The sequence below is a fragment of the Mycteria americana genome, chromosome 7, assembly GCF_035582795.1.
Source record: "Mycteria americana isolate JAX WOST 10 ecotype Jacksonville Zoo and Gardens chromosome 7, USCA_MyAme_1.0, whole genome shotgun sequence".
NCBI classification, from domain to species: domain Eukaryota; kingdom Metazoa; phylum Chordata; class Aves; order Ciconiiformes; family Ciconiidae; genus Mycteria; species Mycteria americana.
Window position 1 is genome coordinate 64,192,903 of NC_134371.1, and position 27,775 is coordinate 64,220,677.

Consider the following 27,775-nt stretch of genomic DNA (forward strand, 5'->3'; position numbering starts at 1 on the left):
CTCTCCAGTAAAAATGTGCATCTCGATTTCAGGTTTTGATTGAGGCTGGAAGCTTGCAAGTGAGAAATGTTTACCTAGAAAACTCATAACCTCTCTTCCAAGCTGCAGCACTGAACGCACTGCAGTAATGTTTTACAGGCACAGAGAAAGCAAGCCATCCATCCCAGCCAGGCGTAGAGAAGGACAGGTTATTAAACGTGGCTTTAAAAGTTTCCCGTAGTACCGGTTCCCTTATGCAGAGTTTTGCCATCACATTCCAGGTGACGTATGAGTCAGAATACAGTAAAGCTATTTTTAAAAGGTCTCTCAGATCTACAGCTGTATCCCAGCTACAGATTAGAAGAAACATTCACCGTTGATACAAGTCATGGTGACACGCCGAGTTGCAGATCACAGGACAGAGAGGAAATGAGTAAACGGGGTTTCATTTTTAAAGATATATGACCTGGGATGGTGGTGGGAAGAATATTGCCTGATGTTTATTTTGGGCCTAGAAAAGTAAGGGCACTCACTGTAAATGTAGGTTTTTCTCAGAGACGATGTTTTAGACACAGATGAGATTTTCAAAGGAGCAGAGAAAGACCGCATCTTTCTTAAATTTCAGGGGCACGTCCGTATCTATATCCTGAGGACTGCTTTGAAGGTTTGACTGACTGATCCTGCTCTGCTGGCAGAGGAACGGAACGAGCAACGAACAGAGCCCGTGTCATCCCACACCACCCCGGGAGCAGCTGCGGCACTTGGTTTTCTGCTGCTCTCTGCTCTGAGGCTGCGACTTTTTTTTCCTCCTTTCCTTGCCAGCTTCAGTACAAACTCATCCGAGCCCCACGGCTGTTCTCAACCCGCCGAGCTGCTGCTCCAAAACTGCACAGCCTTGAGAGAAGTACATTTCATATACGTGCCGGTTCCCTGCCCCTGCCACGCAGGGACAGCTACACAGTCACAGGGACACAGCGATTTATCCCCACAAACCCTGAAACCTCTCCACTTCAGTTTTCCTCACCATTACGCTCTCCACGTTGGCCTTCATGGTTTGAGAAGAGCACCGTCACCCTCAGCACCGGGTTCCTGAGGAAGCATTCTGGGAGCATCAACGCAGACCCTTCAAAGCCACTGCTGAAACCACCTGCAGACGTGCTCTGAACACAAACACCGGCTTCTCCTCCTGCCCATGAGGATCAGGACTGTGAAGATATGTTGGAGGGAAATGCTAACCCAAGGGCTAGAAGGGCTCACCTCACTCAGCTCCTGCTCTTTAGGGTAGTCCTTAATGTACCTTCATCTGGCTGCCTGCAAAGGCACCAGCACGTCCATACAGGAGAAGTCCCTTGCCTGGGGTTGGCCAGACACGGGTATCTGTGTTGGCAGCAGCTGGTAATCAGTCTCCAGCCTGCACACAACCCATCGAGCTATCGAGGCAATGCTGCAAGACGGTGCTCTGCCCATGCAGAAAGGACTCGACCTCACACAAGAGGAGAACCCGTGAAGGTGTCTCACAGCCGGTGTCTAGCCTGCAGCACGGGCTGCCGTAGGTTAGAAGCACAGCACTTCGTCCCTGCTCAGTGTCACTGCGTGCTGGTCAGAGCACTGCTGATGAGGGCTTGCTTGGGTTGGAGCTTCCTGAGCAGGAGGACACCAAGGTTTAAAGGTGACAATGCAGGAAGCACCCTGCGGTCTCCAACGCTGCTGGGTGCCAAGACTTCATGGTCTGCAGATATACTCATCGGACCAGCTGAGGCAGTGCTGGACGCCGTCCCGGCACAGCCTCCTGGGGATGCAGGAGCAGTACTCGTAGAGCACCGGGCTGCAGCTCCACCACTCTGACCCACACGGGGGGCAGGCGGCCACTGGGAGGGATGGAAAACAGGGAACAGAAATACTTCTGCTGCACTGACCCGTTATCTCCTTTCTTACATGGGTAGCTACCCCCTGGCAGCTACTGAAAAGCCACTGGTGATGACCCTGCATCTCTGAACCCACCAAAGAGGACACTCGCTTGGTGCCACTTGTGGGAGATGACTACGGAGCATGACATTGCAATGACCTTCATGGCAGACATGCCATCCTGGAACAACTAGCTGTAATTTTTTTTTTTTATAGCAAGCTACTCTAGAGAAAGCTGCTGATACGAGCAGGTCTCGCCTGAGGTTCAAAACCAGGGGGGTGACTTAGGAACAAACCTGCTGCTCCTTTTAGCGAGAGAAGGATCTAGATGGCTTTGAGGCACACTCAGTCCCCCCGGCTCAGAGATGTACCTGTCTCCTGACCCACAACCAAAGGCCAGTTTGAATGATTGCTGCTGCCTACAGGTACGCATCACGAAACTGCTCCACACTCAGCAAACCACAGAGCAGGAGCGACGTTTGGGGCTGGGAGCAAAGCACAGAGCCCTTCCCCTCTCAGTTGCCACAGAGCCCTTGGCAGCTGATGGGATGCAGCCCACATGGTTCATACTCACGTCCTATCCCAGCTATTTTGTGTTTTAGTGGTGGATGCCAGCATCCAGGCATTTCCAGCAGCATCAGTGGGCATCACACCTGTACAACCTATTTCAGTCCATCAGCAGAAAAGACCTTTTGCCCAACAGTAGCCAGAAGAGAGACTTACAGCTGCCCATCTCGTCAGAGCAGTCTCCGCAGTCGTTCATCCTGTTACACCTCTGATCGGCATAGACCCAGTACATGGGGTTACTGCAGTGGAAAACCAGGTATCCCGGCAGGCTACGGGGCAAGTCACCTGCAAGGGCAGACACACAGGACACGTGCTCAACTCCACCAGGCACAGATGCACCGGCTAAAATGGGGATGGCAGCTACCAAAGGCTGCTGTCATGGGGGGGGTCAGTCAGTCCTTCCCCATACGGTGTCAGGGCACGAACGACACCACAGATGGGGAAGCTGAGGTTGGAGAGGGAAAGGGATGCTTGTAGCTGAGCTGGAAGCAGAGTCTGGGTGCCCCAGGTTTCTGCTTTAATGAGTTTTTTTCCAGGCTAACTGGACAATAAATTAACCATGTAGGCATACAGCTTAACCAATGGAGGAAAACTGCATCATGGTTTAAAAAAAAAAAACAAACAACCCTAGGAAGATCAGAGAAGCTTGGAGTCTTTGACTCCTGGCACTCCCGCTGGGTTTTGGGCAGTGCCACCTCTCAGCATCTGCCCTACAAAGGATCTACCAGGCTTATCTGCTCACGTATGCAGCCAGCAGCACGGAGCAGGATTAGAGGGACACCGGCTGACCTGTCTCACAACAGGAAGACCAGTGCAGGGAGGACGGTCACAACAAAACCGCTCACCACAGAGTTTCTCCTGCTCATCCTCTCCATTCCTGCAGTTGCTGACTCTGTCACAGACCTGGCTGGCTGGGACACAGGTCTCCCTGTCATCGCACAAGAAGCCTGTCCGGTTATTGGAGGCTGCACAGAAGCGGTTCACTGAAGGGAAAGCAAGAGATACTTTATTTTCCAACATTTTCATGGAATGAGGAATAGATCAAGGGGAAGAAAGGGGGATTTCCGAAATTCATTTGTTGTTCTGGAAATAACCAGGGGCCAGGATTAATCTCTGATAGGTAGAATCTGAAAACGGGATTAATCTCTGGTAGGCAGAATCTGGAAACTATACCAGTTGTCTGAAGCATGACACCCAGAGTTGCCACGGCTCCACTGGAGCCGAGGAACGGCTGGTGGCGACTCGGGCTGTGCAAGGCTGGCACAGCCCCGCACCACCCTGCTGGTCCCTTTCCTTCCTCCTGATCTGCGCCGGGAAGCACCGCTTCACACACGGTGATGGACGTGAAGGCTCTTCTCACGCAACACCATTTTCTGCCTCCCTTACCAAAAAAATAACGACTCTTGGGATACCAACCTGGCGCACGTGGCAGGAGTCCCAGTGCCACCGCCAAGCCCACGGCGGCAGCGAGGACGAGCAGTGCCGTGGCAGAGATGCAGGCGTGTCTCCGTGTGCAGCCCGCGCAGGCACGGCATGGCTGGCAGCAGTCTGTTGGGAGGCAAGAGCGAGAGGTGAGGGGCCGGGGAAGGGTCCGGCAGGACTGAGCCGGGTCAGGGTGTTTTGGAGGAGAGCAGCACAGAGCCATGAGGGTGATGTTTCAGGGACTCTGCATGCAGGATTGGCAGGGGCTGCTGGGGTTTAGGGCTTGATAGTTGAGTTTTAATAGCCAAACTCTGACATTAAACACCTTCTCACAGGGAATTTTGCTGCTTGCAGTGTGGAAGAGCCTGCGCCGCTGTTACGGAGCACTGGGATAGCACGGCACAAATGCCGCGTCTCCGTCGGAACTCACCCAACACACTCGGATGCAGAAGGTGGAGAAGGCCAAGCCCCTGCCCGATCCCATGGGACAGCAATGCCCTTTTCATAGCGGGAGCAGCCGAAACGCAGGGCAGGTCGGCATAAGGCTGGGAAAGACACCCTCCCAGAGCGCACGGCAAAACTCCCCAAGAGGTAAAATTTCATTTCACAGCACTCTGGGCTTTCTGCCCCAGCTAGGACTTTAACGCTTCCACAGAACGAGGCTGAATTATCAGCTCAAAATAGTAAGAACTGGCCGAAGAGCAGCCCTTTCCTTCCCCAAAGACATCTCCAGGGTACAAAGGGCAACGACCTTCCAGCGACTCCAACTTTCAGAAAGTCATGTATGTAAATCAAACCAAATCCGGAAGCTAAAGGCCAAACCCACAGTCATTGCAACACAACAGCAGCGCATGCAAGAGCAATGCCGATCAGCTGCCCTCAGCTCCGCTCTCTGCAGCACCAGTGCTTTGTCTCTAAACCAACATTGTATTTTCTTGCATTCCTTCATATTTCCAGACCAACAGAAAAAAAATTAACGTGGTCATCTGAGAAACACGTAACCGGCCACTTAAGGCAACCCTGCATGTATAATTGGATTTTGGTATTTCTGAACTTAAAGAGCTTTGATTGAAAGGTTAGAATTTGTCTTTGCTGTGCTTCGTATTTACTTAGTTGTTGTGTTGTACAAATGCAAGCGAAGGCATGGCCTTTGCTCAACAGCAAAGTTATCCCAGCTGCAATAACCACCCCCTCCGTCATGCTTGAGCGGGAATCAAACGCAGAACGTTTCAGCTTGAAAGAAAGTGGTGAACTACAGCATGTCTGTGTCTACAAGACAACACCTTTGACCAGAAAGCACAACAGTTGCAAGTAGACAATATATAAATTATTATTGTTGTATAATTGAGTTGTATATTGAGTATAAAATAATGGCAGTGATGAAATGATGTTGCAGCCTGATCTACAGGTTTGCTATTGATTCTGTTTGATCTCACCTTCTCCTTCTTTATATGGACAAAATTTGATGAAGTTTGGCTATCAAGAGATACAGAAAGCCTATAGCAAGTTCATTATGAGCCCTTCTGTGACGGACAAGGATTACCTATCATGCTACTATACCATAAGACTGCCAACTCCAGGCCAACAAAGAACAGCTTAAGTTTATTAATTTTATAGTCTGGATGTTTCACTACACTGGGGGGGACGGGGGAAGAATCAGTCTCAACAGACCATAAATACTGGTTGTATTTTACAGTACACAGATCGTTTCAATTGATTTATACTGTAATAATAAAAATGTTAAGCTCTGCATTTTATTTGTTACCTCTTTCTTCAGAGAAGGACTTTGTTGAATCAAAAGTAGCTACATCACCATTTCTCTAGAAGGAAAGGAATAAAAGACTGTTTACAAAAGCAGCATGCAGTAACCACGTAAGGTATGCCTTTCTAGTTCTCACACCATCTTACCCAGGAATATATAATGTATTCCTTTATTTTTACATACGAGCAAAAATCGCCTCGGTGGAAACATGGACAGATTTAATTCATGAAGTGATCAATCAGATCGCCTTTTAAACCTTAGTCACCCATTTGTAAAACAAACACTAATGCAAGTCCAGCGCTTTATATCAATACTTTCCTTTTGTTATCAAATTATGTTAAGTAGAAACAACTCGAAATCTCACAGAAGGCAGTGATAAAGAGGTCAGATAAACAACGTTATCAAGAACACATGTACTTTAGGAAACAGCTGCAGGTAAGATTTTTTTCCAACGAGAAGGACTGTACCTGGGGGTGAGTTTTGTTCATGCTTCCCAGAGCTACAGCCCTCAGAGCAGCACAAAGGACGGCAGGGAGTTTTCTGCACCTAACAGGAGTGATGTTACCAGGATACAAACCCCAACAGAGGCAGGAAAGCAAGGAGCGTGCTGCTGCCCGAGCACGCAAGCAGGAGAAGACGGGGAAGGCAGCACCAAGCCCGTGCTCCAGCTCCGGTTGGAAGCGGGGTTTCTGGTTTGCTTCTCGTTCCTCCTGCCTCCATCTTGGTTTCACAACAGGGCATTAGGCAAATCATAAAGGAGATTTTGGATGCAGAGAACCCCGCTGCCACTCCTAACGCCAGTTTGGAAGATGAATGCTCACCCCTAGCCGATGCCGACTGCATTTACCCTGGTGCTGGTCAGGGAGAACCCCCCTTTCATGATGAAAGCTTGAGGGAGGAGAGTCTGATCATCTTCATGCAAGTCTCCTTTCTCCCCACCTCCTTCCCAAGACAGAGCTGACACACTGCCCTCGTAGCAGCATCAGCCCAGACTCCTGCAAGATGATTAGATCTCAGCAGAGCTGTGCGGGATACGACCATCTGGAATAGCTTCCCTGCTTGGGCAACGAGCACAGGCATAGGCAAATCCTCCTGGGTCCTCTCTTTTACTTGCGTGCTTGAATTTCCAGGCCTGCAGTAAGGCTTAGCAGCTCAGCCTGTAGCTAGCATGAACTTACAAATAGATCTGCAGCCTTCTAAACCGGCTGCAGGCCTCAGCACAGCACATGCGGAGTGGAGTTTTGCAGCTTCAAGGATAAAATGTCAGGAGCAGGCAGCTTTGCCACGGGGGCAGGGGGGAGAAAAAGCACTGGCATAAAGTGTTCGAGGAGCCCCTGTTCTTCTTGCTTGCGGGAGGGTCCACAGAACTCAAGAGCCTCCAAATTGTTGCCACCTCCCAGATCACGATTCCTCCCTAAGCACTAGCAAAACTAGCTTACCAGGGCTAGTTCGGAGGAGAAGCTGGCAGCTATGTTGCCTGTAAGTTGACCCCAAGACAGTTGCCTCAAATTGATTCAAAACACCAAATAATGCCCGACATGGAGGAACAGTTACGGCTACTTCCCTCTCCATCCCCACACATACGACTCGCTCTCGATTACATTAACATTGAGTTAATATACGCTTCTTGACAAGGGCGTCTGCCAACCCTGCGCTCACCTCTTCATAGACCAGCCAGAATTAAATCCAGTCTTTTAGCTCTTCCTTTGGCATGGCAACACCAATTTGTCCAAGGCAGAAGCTTCTCACAGGAATACATCACTATTAAACTTGGTGCTAGAAAGCTCTCCTGTCCTGAGGGGAATTTTGGGTGGAAACACCAAACCCCAAGTAGCAAACAGTCTGCAAGTCTGGGCACCTGCTACAATATGGAAGAATGACAGATTAAGAGTTAAAACCTGCGTATCTTAAATTCTGGATCTGTTTATCTTTAAAGAGGAAGTTTTAGTTTCTCATCAGACTCGATACAGGAGGACTATTTTGAGCCTTCAAAAAGCTTATTAGGTGGTTGTGAGTTTGCAGAGTCCTGTGTAAGAGCCAGGTCAAGCAGGCTAGCTATCCATACCCCACGGAACAACCCATGATGAAAACGTTTAAAATGCAGGGTAAACCCACTCTTACAGGCAAATGTCCCTAAGACCAGACATCTACCACCATCTGTCTCCTACACCAAGATGATCAAGCTCAGCTGTAGCCAGCCAGGCAGTTGGGTTTTAGAAACAGTTACCCCACATCAAAGACCGCTAGTTCAGAAAAATGAGTTCATGAGAATGAGGTAACAAACACAAGCGAGCCCTTCTGAAGTAAGGAAAAAAAAAAAAAAATCTTTGCCAAAGATCAGAGAAGCTGAAGAGGGAACACAGATAAAGATATCCAGTATGACAGGAGACTATTGCTAATTCTAGCACCTAGAAAAAAAAACCCCAAGGCCCTCAAGCCCCCCTAAACGTACCATGGCTATTTCTGCAAGCAGCGAATTGCACACACTTGAGAGGGTTGCCTCATTTGTGCCAAGCTGATTCCATTTAAAATCTGATACAAGTTCAGTTGAACACATGCCTAAAGAGAATATAAAATGCTTTCCTCCTGCAATTTCAATGATTTAAGGCCCTTCATTTAAACAGCGGTCTTGGGCACAGATCAAACCCAAATTGCAGCCTCTGAAAATGAAGATGTCAGGAAGTCAAACGTTTAACAAAAAATGAGCGGGACAAGCCATTTTGCAAACTCAACTGCCAAGAGAGCTTAAATACTCCATTTAGATTAGAAATCTTGAGAAACAGTTCAATTACTGCAGCCTAGCTAGTATCTGATTTTACTGAGGGAAGATACTTTGACAAGAGCTTACAAGTACAACGCTTAAATTCTTCAGACTCTGGCTCACTCTGGAAACAGGAGTGCCAAGTGACAGATTGCCACAGGCACAGTTTCCTCTGACGTAACAGCACGTTACTGAATCACCGGCTTCACTGCACAGATCACTTAGCTGAAATGTCATTAAACAGCGAACAAAAGACGTCAAACTTCTGCTGAGTTTTCTCCCTTTGTCATAGGCTGATACAACAAATGAAAGCAGAAGTTGTTTGTTTAACTCAAACCTAGGAACGTAGGCAATAAAATCAAAACGTTTTGGAAGAGAGAGTTTTGTGAAATCAAGTCACCAACATAACAGAGGCTGGACTGTACACATTTGAAATGGGCAAATAGCCATGTTTTCCTGAAGCTGTAACACTCCCTCTGCAACTACCTGTAATAGTAAAGGAAAACATTTTACCAGATTTGAAAACATTTCCATGACAGTTACTCAGAAAAACTGGGATTGCTACAGCCTCTTCTGGAAAGGCAATCCCGAACAACATAGTGCTAAGAAGACAGGCAATAATCACTGAAGTAGAGCCCATGTTTACAAAGGAATTTTGGAACAGCCGTTGCACACATCACATTTGATACCCCTCAAAGAGGAACGCTGGCACCCTGCACCGAAACGGGGCTGTATCTGAGGTTTGCACTACGTGAGCAGAAACGCACGTCTCAGCTGAATCACTACTGCAGAGGGATTTCCCACCCCTGCTATCGAACGAGCAAACAGTGTTCCAAAAACATCACACCATCGATTTTCACAACAGTCATGCTTGAGGCCTTTGCGATAACGCCACCTACACACAAATGTACCCGTCAATGGTTGCTGGCACCTGAATTTCTGGGTTACCATGTTGTCCCACTGAAGAATTTAGCATGAAGAGGTACCACTAATTTAAGACATCAAACTGCAATTTCTGCACGTTGATACGAGCCTGCTTAAAACAAACATCACTTAATTCTCTTAAACCTCATTGACAGAAAAACTGCTTGAGTGCTCCTAGGCTAGGGTTTTCAGCAGCACTGTACAGGCCACTTAATGCACATTCCTGCTTAATGGCCCCTGCAAGGCTCCATCACCCGTAGTTACACAACCGCCAGCGTTACAGCCGAATTAGGAATGACTATTGAATTTAACAGTGAGGGAACACATTGCTGTATCCTCCAGAACCTCTACAGTTCTCACCAGAATTCAAAACCTGAAGAGGTGGCATTTGGTTTTGGTTTTAAGCCTTCAAGGGAGTTCTGTATAATCAACAAAATACGACAATGAGTTGAAGATCATGCGTTCTAGCCAGCTTTCAAACACTCACAGAGACCTTAAAATAAATCACATATACTCCCAACTTGCCAATGCTACGGGAACCAGCATATAGTAATCTCCTCAAAGAAAAGAGCCATAAAAAATATATTAAAAATTTGAGCTTAGTTAGTTGTTGTGTTAGTGAATCGTATAGCAAAATCAGGTCATATTGCCCATGAGAGGAATGCTACAGACAGGCTTTCATACTGCATATGTTGTGGTCAATAATTAACCATCGCAAAAGGCTATTAACCATATAGTCAACATTTTCTATACAGTCAATTTTATTTTTCTGTTCTCATTTCTCAGGAATCAACTTGTTTCTGTAAATGAAGTTACAAGAATAGAATAGTTAATCAAGAGCAGAAAGTAAAATGTCTTCAGAAAACACAGGTGCTAATTTTACAAGCAATTTAAGACCTAAAGGCTAAAGTTTGACAAAATAATTAACCATGTTATGTTCTGTGTGTGGAGGGATATGTCCGCAAGTTTTAACAAAGTTTCCATCTTTCACAAACTGAGTTCTAGCCTACAGTACCTCACAAATGCTTTCCATCTTGGATATTGCCACACTGTAGAAAAAATATATTTCTGTTTTTGGAGACAGGGTTGTTTGTGCATGGACATTAACAAGTACAAAAATTCAGCAGATAATTTTATAATATTTTCTCTTAACTACAACAGAAAGTGCAACACTAAAAAGGCATCTCCTGCCTACTTAAAATTTCTTATACCTTTACAAAGCTAACTCTGAATGTACACATTACAGCCTAGAACACACAAATAAGTTTGAAAGTGTCATGGCAGAAGTATGGAAAGCATGCTTACAGCTTTTGTAAGCGAAAAGACACATAGCAAACACCAGTGAAAAGTGATTATGTCTGGAAACAAACATAAATTCAGGATGTCTGAATCCTCACTACTAGTTGAAAACAAAATCCCATGACATTTGTTGATTCTGTAACTTTATTTGCATTTAAAGACTGGCTGCTAAGCTTCTTATCTGAAGAACCACCACAAACAATCAGGAGTTGCTAGCTCTGTTAGCATTAGTCTATTGAATCCAATGGAGACTTATTTAAATTGCTGACTGAGCCAGATTGACTTTTGTAGGAAGAGGTCCTGCTTCTTCATGTTCCTCAGTCTTGCATCTAACCACAACAAGTGCAGAGGATGGATATCTGTTCAGTTTTTGTTCATTCATGTATTCCAAATCTCCATAGATGCTCAGCTTCTGAAATATTTAAACAATTCACTTTAAGACAAAGACTCTCCATACTGTGAATAACATGCATTTCATTATGCAACTACATAATGTTCTGATGGCTGCAGCCCTTCAACACAAGTTAACCCAGGCTTTCTGTAACATCCAAAATTCACGGCTGGAACTAGATTTGAGTCCAAAAGAAGTGTATTAAATCTGCCAGAACAACAGTAGATACAGTGCTTGTGTAACAGCTCCTTTGGTTTGCAAATACTGTGAGCCTTGCTTATTTCAGAAGTGCGGGGAACCCTCTGGGCACTAGAGATGCTACTTCAGCCAGTTCCCCTCTGATCAGGCTCTCTCTGCTCACCAATAATATGCTGTCACTTCTGTTCTCACTATTGATCCTCCTGGATTAAACCCATACTGGGTTCCACCTACACCATCCAACCCTCAGCGCAGCTTTATTCCCAGAGGAATTAGAAGCAGCCTCCATTTGTTAAAGAGTAATCTGAAGGTTGTTGAGAGGAGAGTGCTATAAACCAAAAGAAATCTCATCCGGGCTGCCTGAGTAAGGCTCAGAACACCTATCAGCTACAGGAACGAGCAAGAATTGTTCAGCTATAAAATCAACATTTAAATAACAAAATTGGTTTGCTAACCACATCCGCAAAATAAAATCCCCCCCCCCCCCCCCCCCAAACCCCACTCCTTCTAGTTGAACCTCTCCCCAAGTGTTTCTTAGTCTCTAGACAGCTGTAATGTAAAAGTAATATAATGAACAAATTCAAAATATTGTAAGTTATAAAACAGTTACCTCAGATGGAACATATTGCTCTACAGCTGTAGCTACAGTTGCGCAACAAATCCAGAGCAGCACCAACACTGACAGGACGAGTGTAGTGGTTAAAATCCAGCTGGAATTTCTGAAATGAAAAGAATGTTACTAGATTTCATATACTGCATAAAAGACAATGAACCCTCTAAAAAGTTCGGCTCAATTTTGACTGCATTTCCTGCTGATTCACTAGTCCGTAGCTCTTCCAGCTACAAGCCCCACTTCAGACTCCTGGGTACTCTAATGCCTATTTAGTATCTGACTTGAAAGACACAAAAGACTTGCTGGATTGTGTTTATTCGGCCCTAAGCATCCTCCTATTTACAGTTTTAAAAACAGATTTTTCTGTTATGCATTTGGGGTGCAATTCACTGATCCTGCGTGCATAAACTTTTAAAGAGAAAGTAATCAGAGTAAGGGAAAGAAGAACCGACATGCTGATCTTCAGCAAAGCTTTAATAAAGATATACTGGATATTTTCAGCCTGGAAATGAGACACAACAGTGTCTTTCATATCACACAATCCCAAAACATAATACAGAACAAGTGCTTTGCCCTGAAACATATCCAGAACTAAAGAACAGGCAAAACACAGTATTGATTGAACAGTTCACAGAACACACTCAAAAAGCAGTGTAGGAAACTATCAATATGACGTTCACTTGAAACGGAAAGAAGAATCAAAGTTGGCAGAACAGCCTGCAAATAACATGGGGCCAGCATGGAAAAGTAGCAATAACAAGCAGTCAGATACACAATTTTAACTGCTATGCATCCTGAACCCAACAGACTTTGAGATCTTACCACAGTGCCCCTCCCCCCCCAGGAAAGGCCATTATCCTCCTTACTAGGTAGGGACATTCTAGAATATACATACATGGAAAGACACTTGAAAAAGCTGTCATTTTCTCGCTCTTCAAAAAGTCCTCGGTATGTCTGCGAACTTCCTGGACGTAGGTCTGCTGAAATACAACAGCAGAAACAGCTGTCAGGAAAGCAATAGAAGAGAAGACCCAAACCCCACACACTTTGTCTATACAGAGAGCATAAAAAGAAGCTTTTAAAATGGCCCTAGCTTGCATGTTTCTATTTCCAGCAGAGCCTGGTTTCTATCCCAGACTTTGCTAAGTGTACATAGTGCAGTCTACACAGCAAACAATTATATTTCAGCTTTCTAAAAATTTGCTTTCATGTGCCACCTGCAACTTTTTTTTTTTTTTTGCATGACACGGAACATTTGCAATTGCTCTTCCAAAGCACAAAGAACAACTTACAGGCTGTTTTACTCAGTGACAAGGATCCTCTTGTATCTCCAGTTTCCTGATCAAGCTGTGGAACATACTGTACTTCTGGCTTTGACTAAAAGAAAATGAGGAGTTAGGAGATCCTGCTAGCAGGCTTCCACTGATCGTAATCATTTACACTTTCAGAACTAATATGGAAGTTAACCTTACGGCATGCACCATTCATATAAATTTGATTACCCTCCCCCCCGGCCCCGCACTGGCCCTAAAGGCAGTGAAATACTAGCAAAAACTAAACTTCTGATAGTGCTCCATAGTCTTTTCTGTGACTGGAAGGAGCAGAGTTAAACATTTAGCAGTCAGAACACCTTAATCTCAATGAAAAAGGCAAGCACCTGGAATATGACAATTTTGCCATCATCTGCTTGAAGGTAGAAAGTCCATGAGGATGTTATGAAGCTCTGAGCAGAATCCATCATGTCACTCCAGAATGATCTCACCAGCGTCAGAGGAAAGAGGAGATGAATTCTTGGCATCAGGGACATTAACTGCAAGCACAACATTAACTGGTTTTCCATTTGTTTTTCTATGAAAAGAAGTCATGTTCTTGCTCACCCCTCGCCCCATGTCTAGATTTCAGGCCTTAGGAAGATTTATCTTCCATTCAAAGAAACTTAGAAAAGAGAAGACACACTGAACAGAAAACAAGTAGGTGGTATTTGAAAAACATGTCATCTACTTACTTGCTCTTGCCTTAACTCAGCAAATGGCAATTGGTTCTGGCATCCAAGATGGCAAGCATATTGTTCATCAGATTGGGAGTATGCTTCAGTACAGGCTGCAAGGAAGAAGTTCCCCAGATGAGAAGATAAATTCTGCATTTCAGTTAAGAAAACATTTTCAGTATAAGTTGGATCAGAAACAAAGCAGCAGTTAAAAGACTGACAATCCCATTTGCAGGGAAAGGTATGGCAATCACTCCAAGGGTAGCATTTGCTCTGAGGTCTAATGAAGGTTAAGGAATCAGAGCTTAGACAGATGAGGTAGCTGAAATCTCAATGCAACTGATCAGAAATGTTACTCTGGACAAACTCAAGGATGCAAGTTTTCATTGATCCTCCCACTACCACTATAGTTTTTCCTCTACATACCACGTAAACATGATTTTTTTACCTCAGAGAACAGAGCTGGAATCCTAAAAAGAATAGAGGGACCACCAGTCCATTGTAACAGCAGAAGTCATGGTATCACAGGCAAACCAAAGGAGCATTTTCTTGCTAGTGTGAGGAGTACAGAAACTGCATTGGAAGTATTATGGAATATTTTTTTTTCCAAAAAACAAAGCCAACTCTTTGTTTTACAGAAAGCTTCTATTAATTGTTCACTTAGAGACCACAAAGACCAAGAAATCTAAATTATTCTGAGAGAATAATTTAGATTATTCTGCTCACGGAGATATTGGGCAGACAATACATGGGCATAGCTCTTCCCCAAAACACTAAAGCTTAGGTGGACGATGTTGCAGTACTACCTGAACTAAAGACTCAAACCAAGTAGCAACACAGAGGACAGTAGCTCTCCCAGTTTTCCACAGGAACAAATGGACCATCATAAAGACTAAGAACAGCATGGCATCAGCAGCTAAACATTTGAGTATGCAACTCATAGCACCTGAACAGCAATTCTATGGTAAAACTGCCACCAAACCAGTGTCTGTAGGCAGAAAGAAGCATCAGAAGACAGAATTGTGCAGATCAGCCAAGATGTATCTTGCCAAGCACAGAATACTTAGTCAGGGCACCAACCAGTGTAACAGATTACAGAACATAAGCCAGCAAAAGACAACAGCCTCAGGAAGGAGAGTTAAACCAGAAAGTAAGCAACTGTTCAATTACCTCTACATGTGGTCTATTGCTACATTACTCTTTTTTATGGCACTCCCTCATGTGTGGTTTGACAACTAGATTGACATGCTGTATCACAGCTATACACAGTGTATGACAGACTAGAGCATTAGCCCATTTCTAGAGTATTTAATGTAGTTTTGCATCAGATTAGCATCTTTGCACGTCAGGCTTCCTACTTGTGTACCTTCCATCAGCTCTCTGAGTTAGCCACTAGCCCTCTTGTTTTTATGAGCTACTGAGAGGATAAAAGCCTCCTTTGAGTGCTGGCTTGGTGCTTAATTGTATTGGAAATATAGACGGAGAGCTCCTACTTTCCTGCTTTGGGTGGTTATGTCACACTTAATCTCTGAATAAAGCTGTGAATCAGCTGCCTCATTATTATTGGATGAAAGTTCCATACAATTCCAGAACAATATTAATTGGTCTATAGTACACATATTTCACCTTCACTGTGAAATTTTTGCTCTAACACAGATAATCTGAGAGAATTAGTCACAAGTCTTGAATGGCCTATTTCAAATAAAACACGTACCTCATTCCCAAGAGTTTAGCCGCAGGTAAACCTCAGGATGTAGCCTAGACCACAAGTTACAAGGCAGACAGCACATTAAGATCTGTGTTTTTACTCTGTCTGAACAATTCACTTGTATGTACAAGTTTGTCAGCAATTGTAAATGGGACTGACTGTCACGTGGAATTATTAAAGGAAAAGTGTTTATTTGACTGGATTTTTTTCCCCAGTCATTTTGTGTTTGCTATGACAAACTGTTTATAGTAAAATGAAGTATTTCCAATTTATTTACAGAGACTGATGATACTTAAGAAATTCAGGAAAACAACAACACTAAGGATCAGGTAAGGAGAAACTCGCAGAGAACAGGCAACCTTCCCCTAAGGTTTTTTTTTAATATCCTGTACATAAAATTTAAGAAGTTGTTAAACAAAACCAGAAAGCAACTTAAGTAATCCCACCTAAAATTTAACAACCCACTTCCATACGTTCCTGCTTTTCCCTCTGTTATGTCTCCACATTATGGGATGTTGAAGGAGTACTGAAATCTTACCAGAGTCGCATTCCAGTTTGGTTCGATTCAAATCAATGCCATCGTCCACAAACTGACAAATGGAAAACAGTCTGCAGCCTCGCTGGCATGCGTACAGTTCCTCTTCCTAGGAAGGCACAAGAAAAGGCTTGGATCCCTCCATTCAAGAATAAATTATCAGCAAACAAACAATTTTTTTTTTTTTGGAAGTGCTATAAAAAGCCACCCAGCAGAGCACCATCCTCCTTCCCTCCACTAGACCTAGAAGCCAGCTAAACGTGACACTCTGGGTCATATGAAACAAAACCAAGCTACAGCTCTTTAACACTGTGGTATAACTATAAATTTATTTCAAACAGAGCTCTTCATTCTGTGGTGGGCCAGACCTGGAACAGCAAATTCTATTTTGTAATTCCAGTCCTACAACTCACAAGCAAAGCTGCACTGCATTTTTTAAAAAAGTGTTGCTTTTAAAAATAAGAGATACAGCTGTAAAAGATTTACTGACATTTAACCCTACAAAGAGTAGATAGCCTTTGATCTCAGAACTTAAACAGTAGTACCCAACAGGAGAGGACAAAAAAAGACACTGTAACACGCTGTCGAAATTAGTATCTACCAGACTCTAATCAGAACTACAACAGAATTGTCAAAATAAGAGATTATCTTCTGATGTTCAGTTAACCAGGGTACTGTAACTTGCTAAACCAGTTCCACAAACACACATTTTATTTATTATATCGAACTGAAGGCGAAAAGTACTTCCTCAGTGCAACTATTAAAATGATGCAAATCCAGAAAACCTACACCTAGTATTTCTTCTGTCCACACTACCAAAGGGATGGACATGCACTTTCCACATACAGTGCTCTCCATATGGCAGAGCTAAAGACAGCCTCTATTATGTGAGCGCTCCTACTTATGATCACGCCCTATCATGAATCAGACCCATCAAAACCACTAACCACATAACCACTCAAATGACTGCAGCCAGTTGCTGTACAGGGGGAAAACAGACTCTGAGGTAATGTAACAAAAAACAAACACACCACACCTTCTGTATAACCTATTGTAAATTAACTGGCCATTGTTTGTCTCTGACAGCACAAGTTCACATGCTTTAAAGGCACAAAAGTAGAAACCTGTGAATGTAAATTAAAACTTAACTCTAACAACGCTGACAAGGTGGCTAAGATAGTTATGCTGTTGCAGAAAACGTGTTTTGTAATTTCATATCCAGACAGAATTAGCTTTAGCAGACAGATTTCTATGGCGGTCTTCCATGGAAGTCTCAATGAAGCTTGTCTTACTTTCCAATGACAACTAAAACAATTTCCTTCAATTCAACTGGTAGTTTTGTGACAAACAGAACAGACTAAATGTAAAGGAAGAGATGGGTGTATTATTCAACAGCTCCAACACCACACAACAAGAATTCAAAAGTACAGTAAAAATCACAGAATTATCAGCTTTCCCTGAACTTGAAAGAGCCCTTTAATAGAAACAAGAGCATTGCGCCAAAACAGTATGGAAATATATCAGTGTAATGTTTAGTCCTAATTTCTCAGGTTTAGTTATTTCTCCTCACTACCATCACTCGAAGGCACCAAAACATGCCATAAGTACAGACATAAGTTTACTTGTATTCCACAAAACTCCATTACTTCCCTCTGTGGGGAATACCAATATCAGCTAGAGTCACAAAAGCTGATTTAAGTTTCACAGGAAAGCAAAGCCCTATTACCTAACATTGTCACTGCTTCTATTTGTCTGCTGCCCTCATGTGAAATCTCAAAGATGGGGTAAGAGCTCCCATCATTTAGAGTTCAACCTGCTACATAGCTGAACCAGGAAAGATGAGATTTTTGGTAACAGATTTTTCAAATTCAAACCAGTAGTTAAAGGTTTACAAAGCTTTGAACCAACAGCAAACTCTGGAGTATGGAATTAGATCCCCATTAAGCACTACTTCAGTATTTTATCATGAGAGGAAAAAAATTCCATGCAAGTGAATCAAAACACAGGTTGAAGGTTCTGACAAGCTACTCGTTTATCATCGTTTACATTTCATCTTTCCATATCCAAGCGTCACACCAGCGCCCTGACTCAGGATCTTTGGCCTGTCATGGACACGCAGCACTGTTTCAGTGCCCAAAAATATGGAACAGCCCAAGTCAAATTACAGCTGCTTCTTTAGGAACAGGAGGAAAAAAAGCAGCAAATCCCCCCAAACCCACAAAAGTACCCAGCACTAACAAAGCTATACTTTGAAAGCAGCATTTCTTTGGCAAGCTGCAGCCTAACCATCTATTTTCAAAATTAAGTATCTATTTTTAGAAAAGCCACTGCATTCCCTACTTTGAGGGGAAGAAAGTCTAAGCCAGATGAGAAATGCCACAGACAGCAGCAGGCTGCTGACTGCGCCTGAGCACTGCGAGCATGAGCTTCCTTCGTGTTTATGTTTAAAGACACGTCCAACACTGCTTGAGAAAACATGCACATGCCTCGAAAAGGGCTCCGGCCCGAGAAAATCCCGGCTATTTCCTGTCACTCTGGAGCACAAGGGCCTGCGGGGGGAGAGAGGGGCAAGCGACAGGCCAGGGGACGGCCGCGCCGGGGAGGCCGGGGCCGTAGTGCCCGCCAGCCCCGCAACACAGCTCCCCGGGGAGGAAGAAGGGGAGCCGAGCCCGGGAAGGGGCCCGCCCCGCCGAGCACCGCCGCGGGGAGCCGTGAGGCAGGGCCCGCCCGTACCTTGGGGTAGGTGTGCAGGGAGTAGGTCAGCTGGCAGGCGCGGTGACAGGACGCCGTGTTGCCCAGCACGGAGTCAAAGGCCTCGGACGAGGCGACGGGCAACGGCCCGGCCGCCCGAGCGCTGCTGCTGCTGCTGCTGCCGCCGCCCGCCAGGAGCGCCAGGGCGAGAGGCAGGCAGAGGAGGCCGCCCCGCCGCGCCGCCATCTTCCTCCTCCCGCAGGCCCCCACTGACGGGAGCGGGCACCGGCGGACTCTCGCGAGATTTACCCCCCTCCCCCTCCTCCTCCGCGCGGTGCCTGCTGGGAGGTGTAGTCCGTGCCGCGGGGCAGCCCCAGCCATCCCGTAGGGTCTCACCTCCGGCTGGAACTACACGGCGGAAAGGGCGGGGCAGCGGCTTCCGGGAGGGCGGGCGAGCGGCACCGCCCCCGGGCGGTGGGGCGGGAGGATGGACCGGTTCGTGGTCCGCAGGGCCCGCTGCCCGGAGAGCCCTCGCCGGGCCGGGCCGGCCCCCCGCGCCTACCGACAGGCCACCCTCGAGTCCCTCAAGGCAGGTCACCGCCGGGCGCTGGGGCGGGGGGGGAGGAGGGGGCTCGGCCTCCCGGGCCTGAGGGGAGGTCTTCACCCCGCGGCACCGGGTGTAGCACCGCTGCGGGGCCCGCTGCCTTCGAAGGCACGAGGTGAGGCCTTCCCTAGCCTTGCGCTGGGGCAGGACTGCGCTGTTCCCCAGGGGCTGTGTGCAAGGGTGGTGGGGGCACCCCAGGAGGAGCCAGGCTGGCCCTGAGGCGCCTGGGGCAGAGGAAGGGGTGTCAGGCCTTCGCCAGGCTGCCCTCCTGCCTCTGCATGGAGCTGAGCAGCATGGGGTGACAGCGGGAGGAACGTTTTGTAAACTAATCCCAAACTGATGTCCTTTACGATTAGGGAAGATGGGGAAGGTGTTAATCCCAGCACACCTTCCCAGCAATCGCTCTGTGCCCATGTAGGGATTCACCTGTGGTTCCAGTTCTTCACCGAAATCTTTGCAGTGTTGGGGTGGCATCCTCACAGAGAACAGGGAAGCGAAGTTAGAAAGGTGCAGAGGGCTCTGCTGCATTGAAGGGTGTTTCCTAAACTGAGCTGGGTTATAATTTGGCTCCTTCCTGCCCACTTGGTGTGGTGTAGGGTCAGGCTGGGCACACAGTTCAAGTACAGCCAGCTGGCACCACCAGCTTCAGTACTGCCAGCTGGCTCACTTCTCTCCCCAGCAAGGAGAGCCCTTCAGTTGGTTGCATGGTTGTCCTGCCTGAGACCTGCATAAGAGCTGAGTCCCTCTTTGCCACCTGTTTGTAGAAAACAGAACAGGAAAACATTTGCTGCACCAAAGAACTTATTAATGTAAGGCAGAAAGCAAAAGAATGGCGCATAAAGCTCCCCAGCTGTCTGACCATTGCTGAATCTTTGCAAGATGCCTGACATCTGAAATATGAGACTTGCACTGTTTGCAGCCTGTTCTGTCAATGTCTGTGGGAAAAACAGTTTGGATGAAGAACATTGTGCAAATGGCCAGTGTACTTGAGTTTGTGTTCATGCTCCCTAATGCTTTGTTTCTCTCTCTGCTGCCACTGTTATTTTAAATTTAAAGCCAATCTGAGGATTCAGATTCTGCTAGGCTGCTAAAGATAATTAGCTGCATCCCTCTTATCCCTTTTTCTATTAAGAGACATTTATACAGTGGACTCCTTAAGTTCAAAACACTTCTCTTCTAGCAGACATTTGCCATTACATGCCCTAAGTTTGGCAGACCAAGATTAAGCATCTCGCTTTGCTTTCTAGTTACTTCTCTCTTGATTTGCAGTAGGGTGCTAATCTCAAGCAAGTACCCATCATTCCAAGCCCTCATGTATTCTGTGCTCTGGTTCGTGTCATAATCAATAATTCATGTGTTGATAACAATCCCATTAGCTGAGATGAAGCCAGTGTCCTTATTTATAATAAGAATATTCTGCTTTCCTAATGGCTTTTCTCTTTTCCAGAGAGTTGTGGTTGTGGAAGACATAAAACGATGGAAGTCTATGCTTGAGCTTCCTGGGCAACCAAAAGAGAATCTGATCGAAGCTTTGGAGGAGCTGAAGAAGAAAATACCTTCCAAGGAAGTGTTACTTTCAACAAAAATAGGTACATCTTGTCTGATCTAGACTGTGAATATTAGACTGTCTTGTGTGTGTTTGGCTTGTTAGTACAAAAGAGACTAGCTTGCAAGCTTTTTAAGAAACGAGTGTAGCTATCAATAAAAAATGGTTGATATCCAGCCTGCAGTTTTCAGAGCTTGTGCTGAAAAAGTCAGCTATCCTCTAATTCCAGTCAGCTATCCTCTAATTCCTCCCGGGTTGCTTGCTTATGACCAAATACTGCATCACCCCTTCCGTGGTCAAATTTTTGAAGAGCTCTTCTTGGGCACCTGTGTATGTTATTCCTCCTCCTGCTATCTATCAGGGACATGGCAGAGTGCTCTCTTGCCATCCAAGACGTGGCTCATCTATTTGACTTGGCTGAATCCTCTGAACATGCAAGAAATTCTCCTCAGAGTAGCCCAGAACTGCTTACTGCATCCTCACACTGAGAAATCCCCAGCAGATGGGCATCTCCATGCAAATAACACAGCCCGATGCCTGGCTCTTTTCCATAGGACTTGGGGGAAGGATAATGTGAGACCACATGGTCCCCGCCTTTCCTGTCTATGGAGAGCATCCTTGGCGCGAGAGACAGTCATGCTGGCCTTCGCCATTAGAGCAGCTGGATCTCTATTCAAAGAGCCCCCCTTGCCTTAGAAAAGGAGATGTGATCTGCACCTTTCCCCTTACTTCTGAAGTGTCATTTCATTTACCATGTTCAGCTTATTCAGGCTTTTCCTGAGATATTTTTTTCCCAATGCCTGCCTGAACTCAGCTGGGCTGGAAGAGCCACCGAAGCCTAACAGTGACATCTCCTGGCCAACAGCGCTAGTGGTCAGAGAGAAATACCCCACTGGAAGAAGGTCCCTTTTGTCTCCTCTCAGGGGAAACCCTCTTTGCAGGCCCTGTCGATTGGAAAGATTCTGCTTGGAGTCACCGTGATGTTTGCATGTTAAAATGCTGTAGCCATCACCAGCAACATCTGCTTCCTTAAAGGGATTTTCAGTTTAAAAGCAGCGTTATTTGTAGGCCAATCTTACAAGCTTTCACCAAATCTAGTATCTGTGTAGAAAATTAATGTAGCCCTGTATTACATAAGTGTCTCTCCACACCTTGGTGACTTGGGAAGGTAATTTTCACATGTATAGGTCGATTCCTTGCTAATTGCTCAGGCAAAAATCACTGCAGAAGTCAAGGAGTGAGAACTTCAGGCTTCATTCCTAACAATTTTATATATATATTTGCGTCAATGCTCCAGTTGTTTTGCTGACACTGCCTGAATTAAAAATGTGTGTGGCTGCTTTAGCACCGATATGATTTGACTGGTGTCCATTATATTTTGTCCACCTACCAAAGCTGAAGGAGCTGTTGCTGTTTTCCAGGTCACACAGTGAATAAAATGCGCAAACATTCAGATCACGATGTGGCCAGCCTCGCCAAAGATATTTACACAGAGTGGCGAACTTTCATCAGAGACCATTCAAACAAGCCCTCAATAGAGGTCAGGAGCGATCCCAAGACCGAGGCTTTCAGAAAGAACGCGCGGAAGCTGCTTTGTGAAGCCCTGGATCTAGAGGTAGCGTTCAGATCCATTTGTCTTTGGCTCAAAGAGTTACTCCTTGTAGGAACAAGTTAAACAAACCTTTTTCAGCCATAGCTACTGTAAAGCTGGTCCTGCCTGCAGAGTGGGGACAGGACCAGGTGATCTGTTCCTATTTTCAGTGATTTGCTGCACGTCCCTACTTATAAGTAGCTTTGTTTTCAAGGTAGATAATTTTTTTTTTGGTTGTTAGCCAAGTAAACATGCTAATTGTAAATGAGATGTATTTGCTCTCATTTACATAACCAGTCAGCAGAATAGTTATGTATCTACTGCAGTTGGGTTGTACAAGAGGAGGAGGAGGAAGTTAATAGAACATAAAGTTCTTCCTACTACTAAACAGCTGTGAAAGCAACACTGGGACCTTTTGGGTGTTTCATATTTAAGTAATTAAACACTGGTAAATTTAAATCTATTGCAAAAACAGAGAGGCAAGGTTGACAGTATATAAAGTGGTGATAAATACCCCATCCCTCGGGTATCTTTAAGTAAATGAACAGGGCTTTGCTGTAAGGCTTAATGGCTAGTTTGCTTGGTCTATGAAATGCCATAATAATTATACTTTTTAATTTATTCATTAATTATCCCTTAAGCGGCAAGTCAAGTTATAAGTACTCAAGAGTTTCAAACCTATGTGTTTGCTAGCTATGAGAACAACCTCTCCAACTTCCAGTCCAACTGGACAGAGGCAGCACAAAAAGATGGTTTGCTGTGGGAATGCCTCAGCAAGGTGGGAGCTCACCTTTGCCAGGCCGCTGGGACAAGCTTAGTTCTTGGAAAGCACATCTATGCACGGTGATAAGACTGGTAGGAAAGTCTGAACCTATGGGACATAAAGTCTATGGTACCACCCTAACACAAGCAGTATTGGGTAAAGCAGAATCACCTCTGAACAGGACTCATCTGAAAGCATAGCGAGGAAGACTACCTGTCTGACTTGCAGCTACCACCGTATGTGTAAATGGAGCTTACAGAAGCAGATGAACAGCATATATAGGCAGGGGAGCCACAGAGGTCCAGCAAATGTGGAACAGGGACACCTGAGAGGCTGACAAAAAGGAGAAAGGAGGGTGGGGCTGAATGGATCCAAGGGGCCTCTAGTGGTGCCCAGCAGAGCGGCAATTTATTGATGGGTAGCAAAAACAGAGTGGGCAAAGGACTTGGAGGAATACTACTTGGCACGCTGGAATCTCCTGCATGCAAAGCGTGGGAGATTCCCCATCACAAAAGGCAGAAGTGAAATTAAAACCATTTCTTGATGGGTGCGGGATTTTTTTCTAAGCTGTGCTAAATTACAGGTTTTGGCCCATGTTGAAGCAATAACTACGTAATTAACATTTACCAAATCCCTTTCTGCATTCTTAATTACACCTCCTTCTACACACCGAGAGCCCACATTTCTCTTTATAGCACCAGGCAGAGTTGCCAAGTATTTGGCATGTCTTAGAGTTGCTGTTGGAATGAAGTTTAAAATAGTATCCAAGGTACCTTATATCAGCAAGACCAAAAGTGAGTTTTATGGAGACAGTACAGTGTGGCTTATAATTGCAGTTGAGCTTGATACCCAAAGCTAGTTGCAGATTAGTTTCCTGTTGTGATGGCAAAGTACTGCCACCCAGCTGGAGATGTGGATATGTTCCCTGCTACTGACCACGTTGCCTTGTTCCTTAATTGCTAGGGTGGAATTAAATTGCTCTTCCTGTTACACTTGTGATGGGAAGTAGATTTCCTTGAATCTAAGCTGATTAACAAAGAAACACTGAAAAGCACCAAACTCCAATTTCAATCATTTGGTCTCCTTATTAAATGTAAAGATCTAATTTTATACTTTGCTGTTTTCAGATTGATCACCCACTGGCTGAAAATATTGAGCGAGAAGCTTTTCATCTCTCTTCCCGTCTCATTAGCGCACCGTATCGCAGAATGGTGCGAGCTCTAGTCTTCTCATTAAAGCACAAACCTGAAATCCGAGCAGAAGTCAAGACTGGCACGCTCACTGTCCCTGCGTTTGTACACACCCATAAAAAGTGAGGTGTCGTGCTTGATCCTGAGTGAGAACTTCATGTGCCTACGTCTCTGTGGAACTGGGAGCCCTTTCTGTCGTGAGGGGAGTGCAGAAGTGCTGACAGTGTGACTCACTTGGCACCACTCTATGAACAGGGCTGCTGAAGACAAGAACTACTAATGATAAAAGTGGTGCTGTAAATCTGACTTGGTAGAAATCTGTGTGGGCTTGTTGCAAGAAAAGTTTCTTCTACTCTGCTGTATATTTTCCTGCTACAAAATCGTCCTTGCTGACTCGCCTGTTTCTCACTTCTGCCCATTTGTCGTACCTCAGTTTAGCTCCATCCCTGATGTGGGTCTTCAGGTGTAATCAGCTGAATAACATAAAGGAGCAGCTCTGTGCTGTGCTGGTAGGAAATACCAGGAATTCAGGGTAGTTGGTCCATGGGAGGAGATTCCTAGTGGATAACTGCAAACTCCAGTTAACCCTAAATCAGCCATGTCTGCTGCAGCTGGGCCTTGCCTGTGGCAAGAGCTAGCTGTTTTGCCAAGCCAGGTGATTTCCCTGTGCTACATTCCAGAGTTGGATGCAAAATGGGTTTCAGTAACTTGCTATCCACCATTCCATAGGCTCAGTCATCCTGCGATTGTGGGCATTTTCTAAAGCCCTGGGGTGAAAATCAAAATGCCCTGGAGTATAGGTGCTATCTAATGCCTCTACTGTTTAATGAGCAGCTCACTCAAACTTCCATACCTCACTCATGATTTAAATGTGGTGCTTGTTCTTACTGTAATGTGGAAAAATCTTGAAATGAATTTTTAAAATAAAATCAGGTTATAAGCAAAGTACTCCTTTTAAAGGCTTTTTTCTTCCAAAAGGAACATGGTTCAGAATGATTGTGTGAACAAATTTAAGCAACAAGCTATTGTTTTAATTCCTTCTAGTTATTAAAACCTGGAAATCTTGCCTCTCATATTTACTCTGATTTCTGTAGTGCCACAAGTCACCTTGTTCTCCATAAGCTATTATTAAAGCTGTGACAGGCACAGTGTTTCTCTACTGGTAGGTAATAAAGTGCTCTCTGTTCTCTGTGTGTGTGTGTATGTACACAGGGGACTGGTCACAACCTTTTTCTGAGTTATCGGGGTAGACAGAACCAAATACAGGGATGAGTGAAACCTGCCTATTCACAGTCATGGGAATTGAATTCTTAATATACCATAAGGAAGTGTCTTTTGATCAGTCGTGGTCAGCACTCTTATTTCAGAAGAGTCACTTAAGGACAAATACTGCAGTGGGAAAAGTATGAATTAGTCTTTATTCAGATCTTGACCCTAAAACATGACTGACTGTCATTATGTGGACCTGCTAAATACCTTTTTCTTCTCTGGACACTAGAAGCTAAAGAAACGCTGTGCTGGTTTTAGCTGGGATAGAGTTAATTTTCTTTATAGTAGTTGGTATGGGGCTGTGTTTTGGATTTGTGCTGAAAACAGAGATGTTTTAGTTGTTGCTAAGTAGTGCTTATACTAAATCAAGGACTTTTCAGCTTCCCAAGCTCTGCCAGGTGCACAAGAAGCTGGGAGGGGACACGGCCAGGACAGCTGACCCCCACTGACCAAAGGGCTATTCCATACCATATGACATCATGCTCAGCATATAAAGGAGGAGGAAGGGGGGGCATTTGGAGTGATGGCGTTTGTCTTCCCAAGTCACCGTTACGCGTGATGGAGCCCTGCTTTCCTGGAGATGGCTGAACACCTGCCTGCCCATGGGAAGGAGCGAATGAATTCCTTGTTTTGCTTTGCTTGCTTGGCTTTTGCTTTACCTATGAAACTGCCTTTATCTCAACCCACGAGTTTTCTCACATTTACCCTTCCGATTTCTCCCCCATCCTGCTGGGGGGGAGCGAGCGAGCGGCTGTGTGGGGCTTAGTTGCCAGCTGGGGTTAAACCACGACAGTCCTTTTTGGTGCCCAACATGGGGCTCGAAGGGTTCGAGATAACAACAGGTTTGACTGCAATGTGCTAGAGCAAATCTATAGCTGCCGTTGCTGTTTAGCTATTAATCGACAGGCTCCTGTGCTTGCCATGGGCTTGCTTGCCTTACCGTACGTTAGAGTCCAGTGCTCGTTAGTGGCTGCTTTTTGCTTTCGCTCCTTGCCGTACTGCTGCACTGCTGATCATCTGGCTCTGCTGTGCCTGGGAACATTCTGATGAGAGCAATGGCGACGCGCCTGGGCTGGCAGACGGCCAGGGCATCGCTGCTGTTTCTGTGCTGCTGCACTGGACAGGCTGGAACTCCAGTGTGAACTCGAGTCGAAGGGACTGTGACCTGTGGGTGAGTCCACACGGGAGCAGGACACCCCGAAGCGTCTGTGGCCATGGATAAGCCCGTGTCAAAGCAGGTACATCTCGAAGCGTCTGTGGCCATGGTTCTGTCTGTGCCGCAGCAGGTCTATCTCTGAAGGGATTGTGGCCCAAGGATAAGTCCACGCTGGAGAAGGTACACCTCGAAGCACCTGTGGCTGTGGGTAAGTCCATGCTGCAGCAGGTACACCTTGGCGCATCAGTGGCTGTACGTGGGGTCATGCTGCAGCACCTGAAAGCGTGTGGCCATGGGTAAGCCCATGATGGAGCAGGTACACCCCTGGAGGGACTGCAGCCATAGGTAAGGCCATGTTGGAGCAGGTCTATCTCTGAAGACATTGTGGCCCTGGAGAAGGCCACGCTGGAACAGGTGCACCTTAAAGCGACTGTGGCTGTGGATAAGTCTATGCCGCAGCAGGTATAGCCTGGAGAGACTGTGGCTCACAGATAAGGCTCCACTTGGAGCAGGTACACCCCTAAGGGACTGCAGTCTGTGGATAAGTCCAAGCCGGAGCAGGGGCAAGGGGAGGAGTTCACTGCAATGTTAAACCCTATCACCTGACCCAAAGGGACCAGGGGTGGAGACTGTAATGGAAACACCTTTAAATTGTTGTAACCTGGGATGTGAGTTCCACATTATAGGAATTACTATAGCAGGAACCACCTGAACCAATGGAGGACAAGCCTCACAAGAAGCAGTGCAAGTGCAGCAGTGACCCAACCTGAGATGGCTTTGGTGCTCAGTAACTCCACGCAACACATCACCTCTCCTGTCCTGGGTGACCACTGTAACAGATGGAGCCCAAAGTCATGGGCTAAATGAACTCAGTGGGCATTTGTGGACATTTCACAGACATTTCACAGGGGTGA

At 45.6% G+C, this 27,775-nt stretch overlaps 3 protein-coding genes across 4 annotated transcripts; 1 reads left to right on the forward strand and 2 right to left on the reverse strand.

Moving 5' to 3' along the window:
• Positions 1 to 1,052: 1,052 nt before the first annotated feature.
• Positions 1,053 to 6,123, reverse strand: LDLRAD1 (low density lipoprotein receptor class A domain containing 1). Its single transcript, XM_075509164.1, has 6 exons — positions 6,103 to 6,123; positions 5,639 to 5,693; positions 3,868 to 3,999; positions 3,297 to 3,434; positions 2,608 to 2,736; positions 1,053 to 1,847 (listed from the first exon to the last, which is right to left on the reverse strand). Exons 1-6 carry the CDS (start codon positions 6,121 to 6,123, stop codon positions 1,702 to 1,704), a joined length of 621 nt encoding a protein of 206 aa, XP_075365279.1. The 3' UTR covers positions 1,053 to 1,701.
• A 3,938-nt stretch (positions 6,124 to 10,061) lies between these two features.
• On the reverse strand, positions 10,062 to 19,024 carry TMEM59 (transmembrane protein 59). Of its 2 annotated transcripts, none has more exons than XM_075508808.1 (8): positions 18,785 to 19,024; positions 16,055 to 16,160; positions 13,827 to 13,921; positions 13,479 to 13,631; positions 13,114 to 13,198; positions 12,717 to 12,798; positions 11,819 to 11,927; positions 10,062 to 11,031 (listed from the first exon to the last, which is right to left on the reverse strand). In XM_075508808.1, the coding sequence occupies exons 1-8, from the start codon at positions 18,986 to 18,988 to the stop codon at positions 10,876 to 10,878; spliced, it is 990 nt and encodes a 329-aa protein (XP_075364923.1). In that variant the 5' UTR covers positions 18,989 to 19,024; the 3' UTR covers positions 10,062 to 10,875. The 2 variants fall into 2 exon arrangements, with proteins under 2 accessions (XP_075364923.1, XP_075364922.1); XM_075508807.1 differs by having other exon boundaries at positions 10,063 to 11,031; positions 12,717 to 12,801.
• A 155-nt stretch (positions 19,025 to 19,179) lies between these two features.
• Positions 19,180 to 25,384, forward strand: TCEANC2 (transcription elongation factor A N-terminal and central domain containing 2). The gene is made up of 4 exons (XM_075508810.1): positions 19,180 to 19,335; positions 20,798 to 20,935; positions 22,314 to 22,507; positions 24,374 to 25,384. The coding sequence occupies exons 1-4, from the start codon at positions 19,230 to 19,232 to the stop codon at positions 24,560 to 24,562; spliced, it is 627 nt and encodes a 208-aa protein (XP_075364925.1). The 5' UTR covers positions 19,180 to 19,229; the 3' UTR covers positions 24,563 to 25,384.
• Positions 25,385 to 27,775: the final 2,391 nt, after the last annotated feature.

Excerpts from the sequence above, each read along its gene's own strand:
- TMEM59 (XM_075508807.1), bottom strand. The coding sequence starts at position 18,988 with ATGGCGGCGCGGCGGGGCGGCCTCCTCTGCCTGCCTCTCGCCCTGGCG. Across the intron at positions 13,199-13,478 it reads GCAAAATTGTCATATTCCAG|TCAAAGCCAGAAGTACAGTA; the intron begins GTGCTTGCCTTT and ends ATTTTCTTTTAG. Across the intron at positions 11,928-12,716 it reads TTTTTCAAGTGTCTTTCCAT|AAATTCCAGCTGGATTTTAA; the intron begins GTATGTATATTC and ends TTTTCATTTCAG.
- LDLRAD1 (XM_075509164.1), bottom strand. The coding sequence starts at position 6,123 with ATGAACAAAACTCACCCCCAG. Across the intron at positions 5,694-6,102 it reads TGAACAAAACTCACCCCCAG|AGAAATGGTGATGTAGCTAC; the intron begins GTACAGTCCTTC and ends CTTTCCTTCTAG. Across the intron at positions 2,737-3,296 it reads TGAGCAGGAGAAACTCTGTG|GTGACTTGCCCCGTAGCCTG; the intron begins GTGAGCGGTTTT and ends CTGCCCTTGCAG.
- TCEANC2 (XM_075508810.1), top strand. The coding sequence starts at position 19,230 with ATGGACCGGTTCGTGGTCCGCAGGGCCCGCTGCCCGGAGAGCCCTCGC. Across the intron at positions 20,936-22,313 it reads GTTACTTTCAACAAAAATAG|GTCACACAGTGAATAAAATG; the intron begins GTACATCTTGTC and ends GCTGTTTTCCAG. Across the intron at positions 22,508-24,373 it reads GTGAAGCCCTGGATCTAGAG|ATTGATCACCCACTGGCTGA; the intron begins GTAGCGTTCAGA and ends TGCTGTTTTCAG.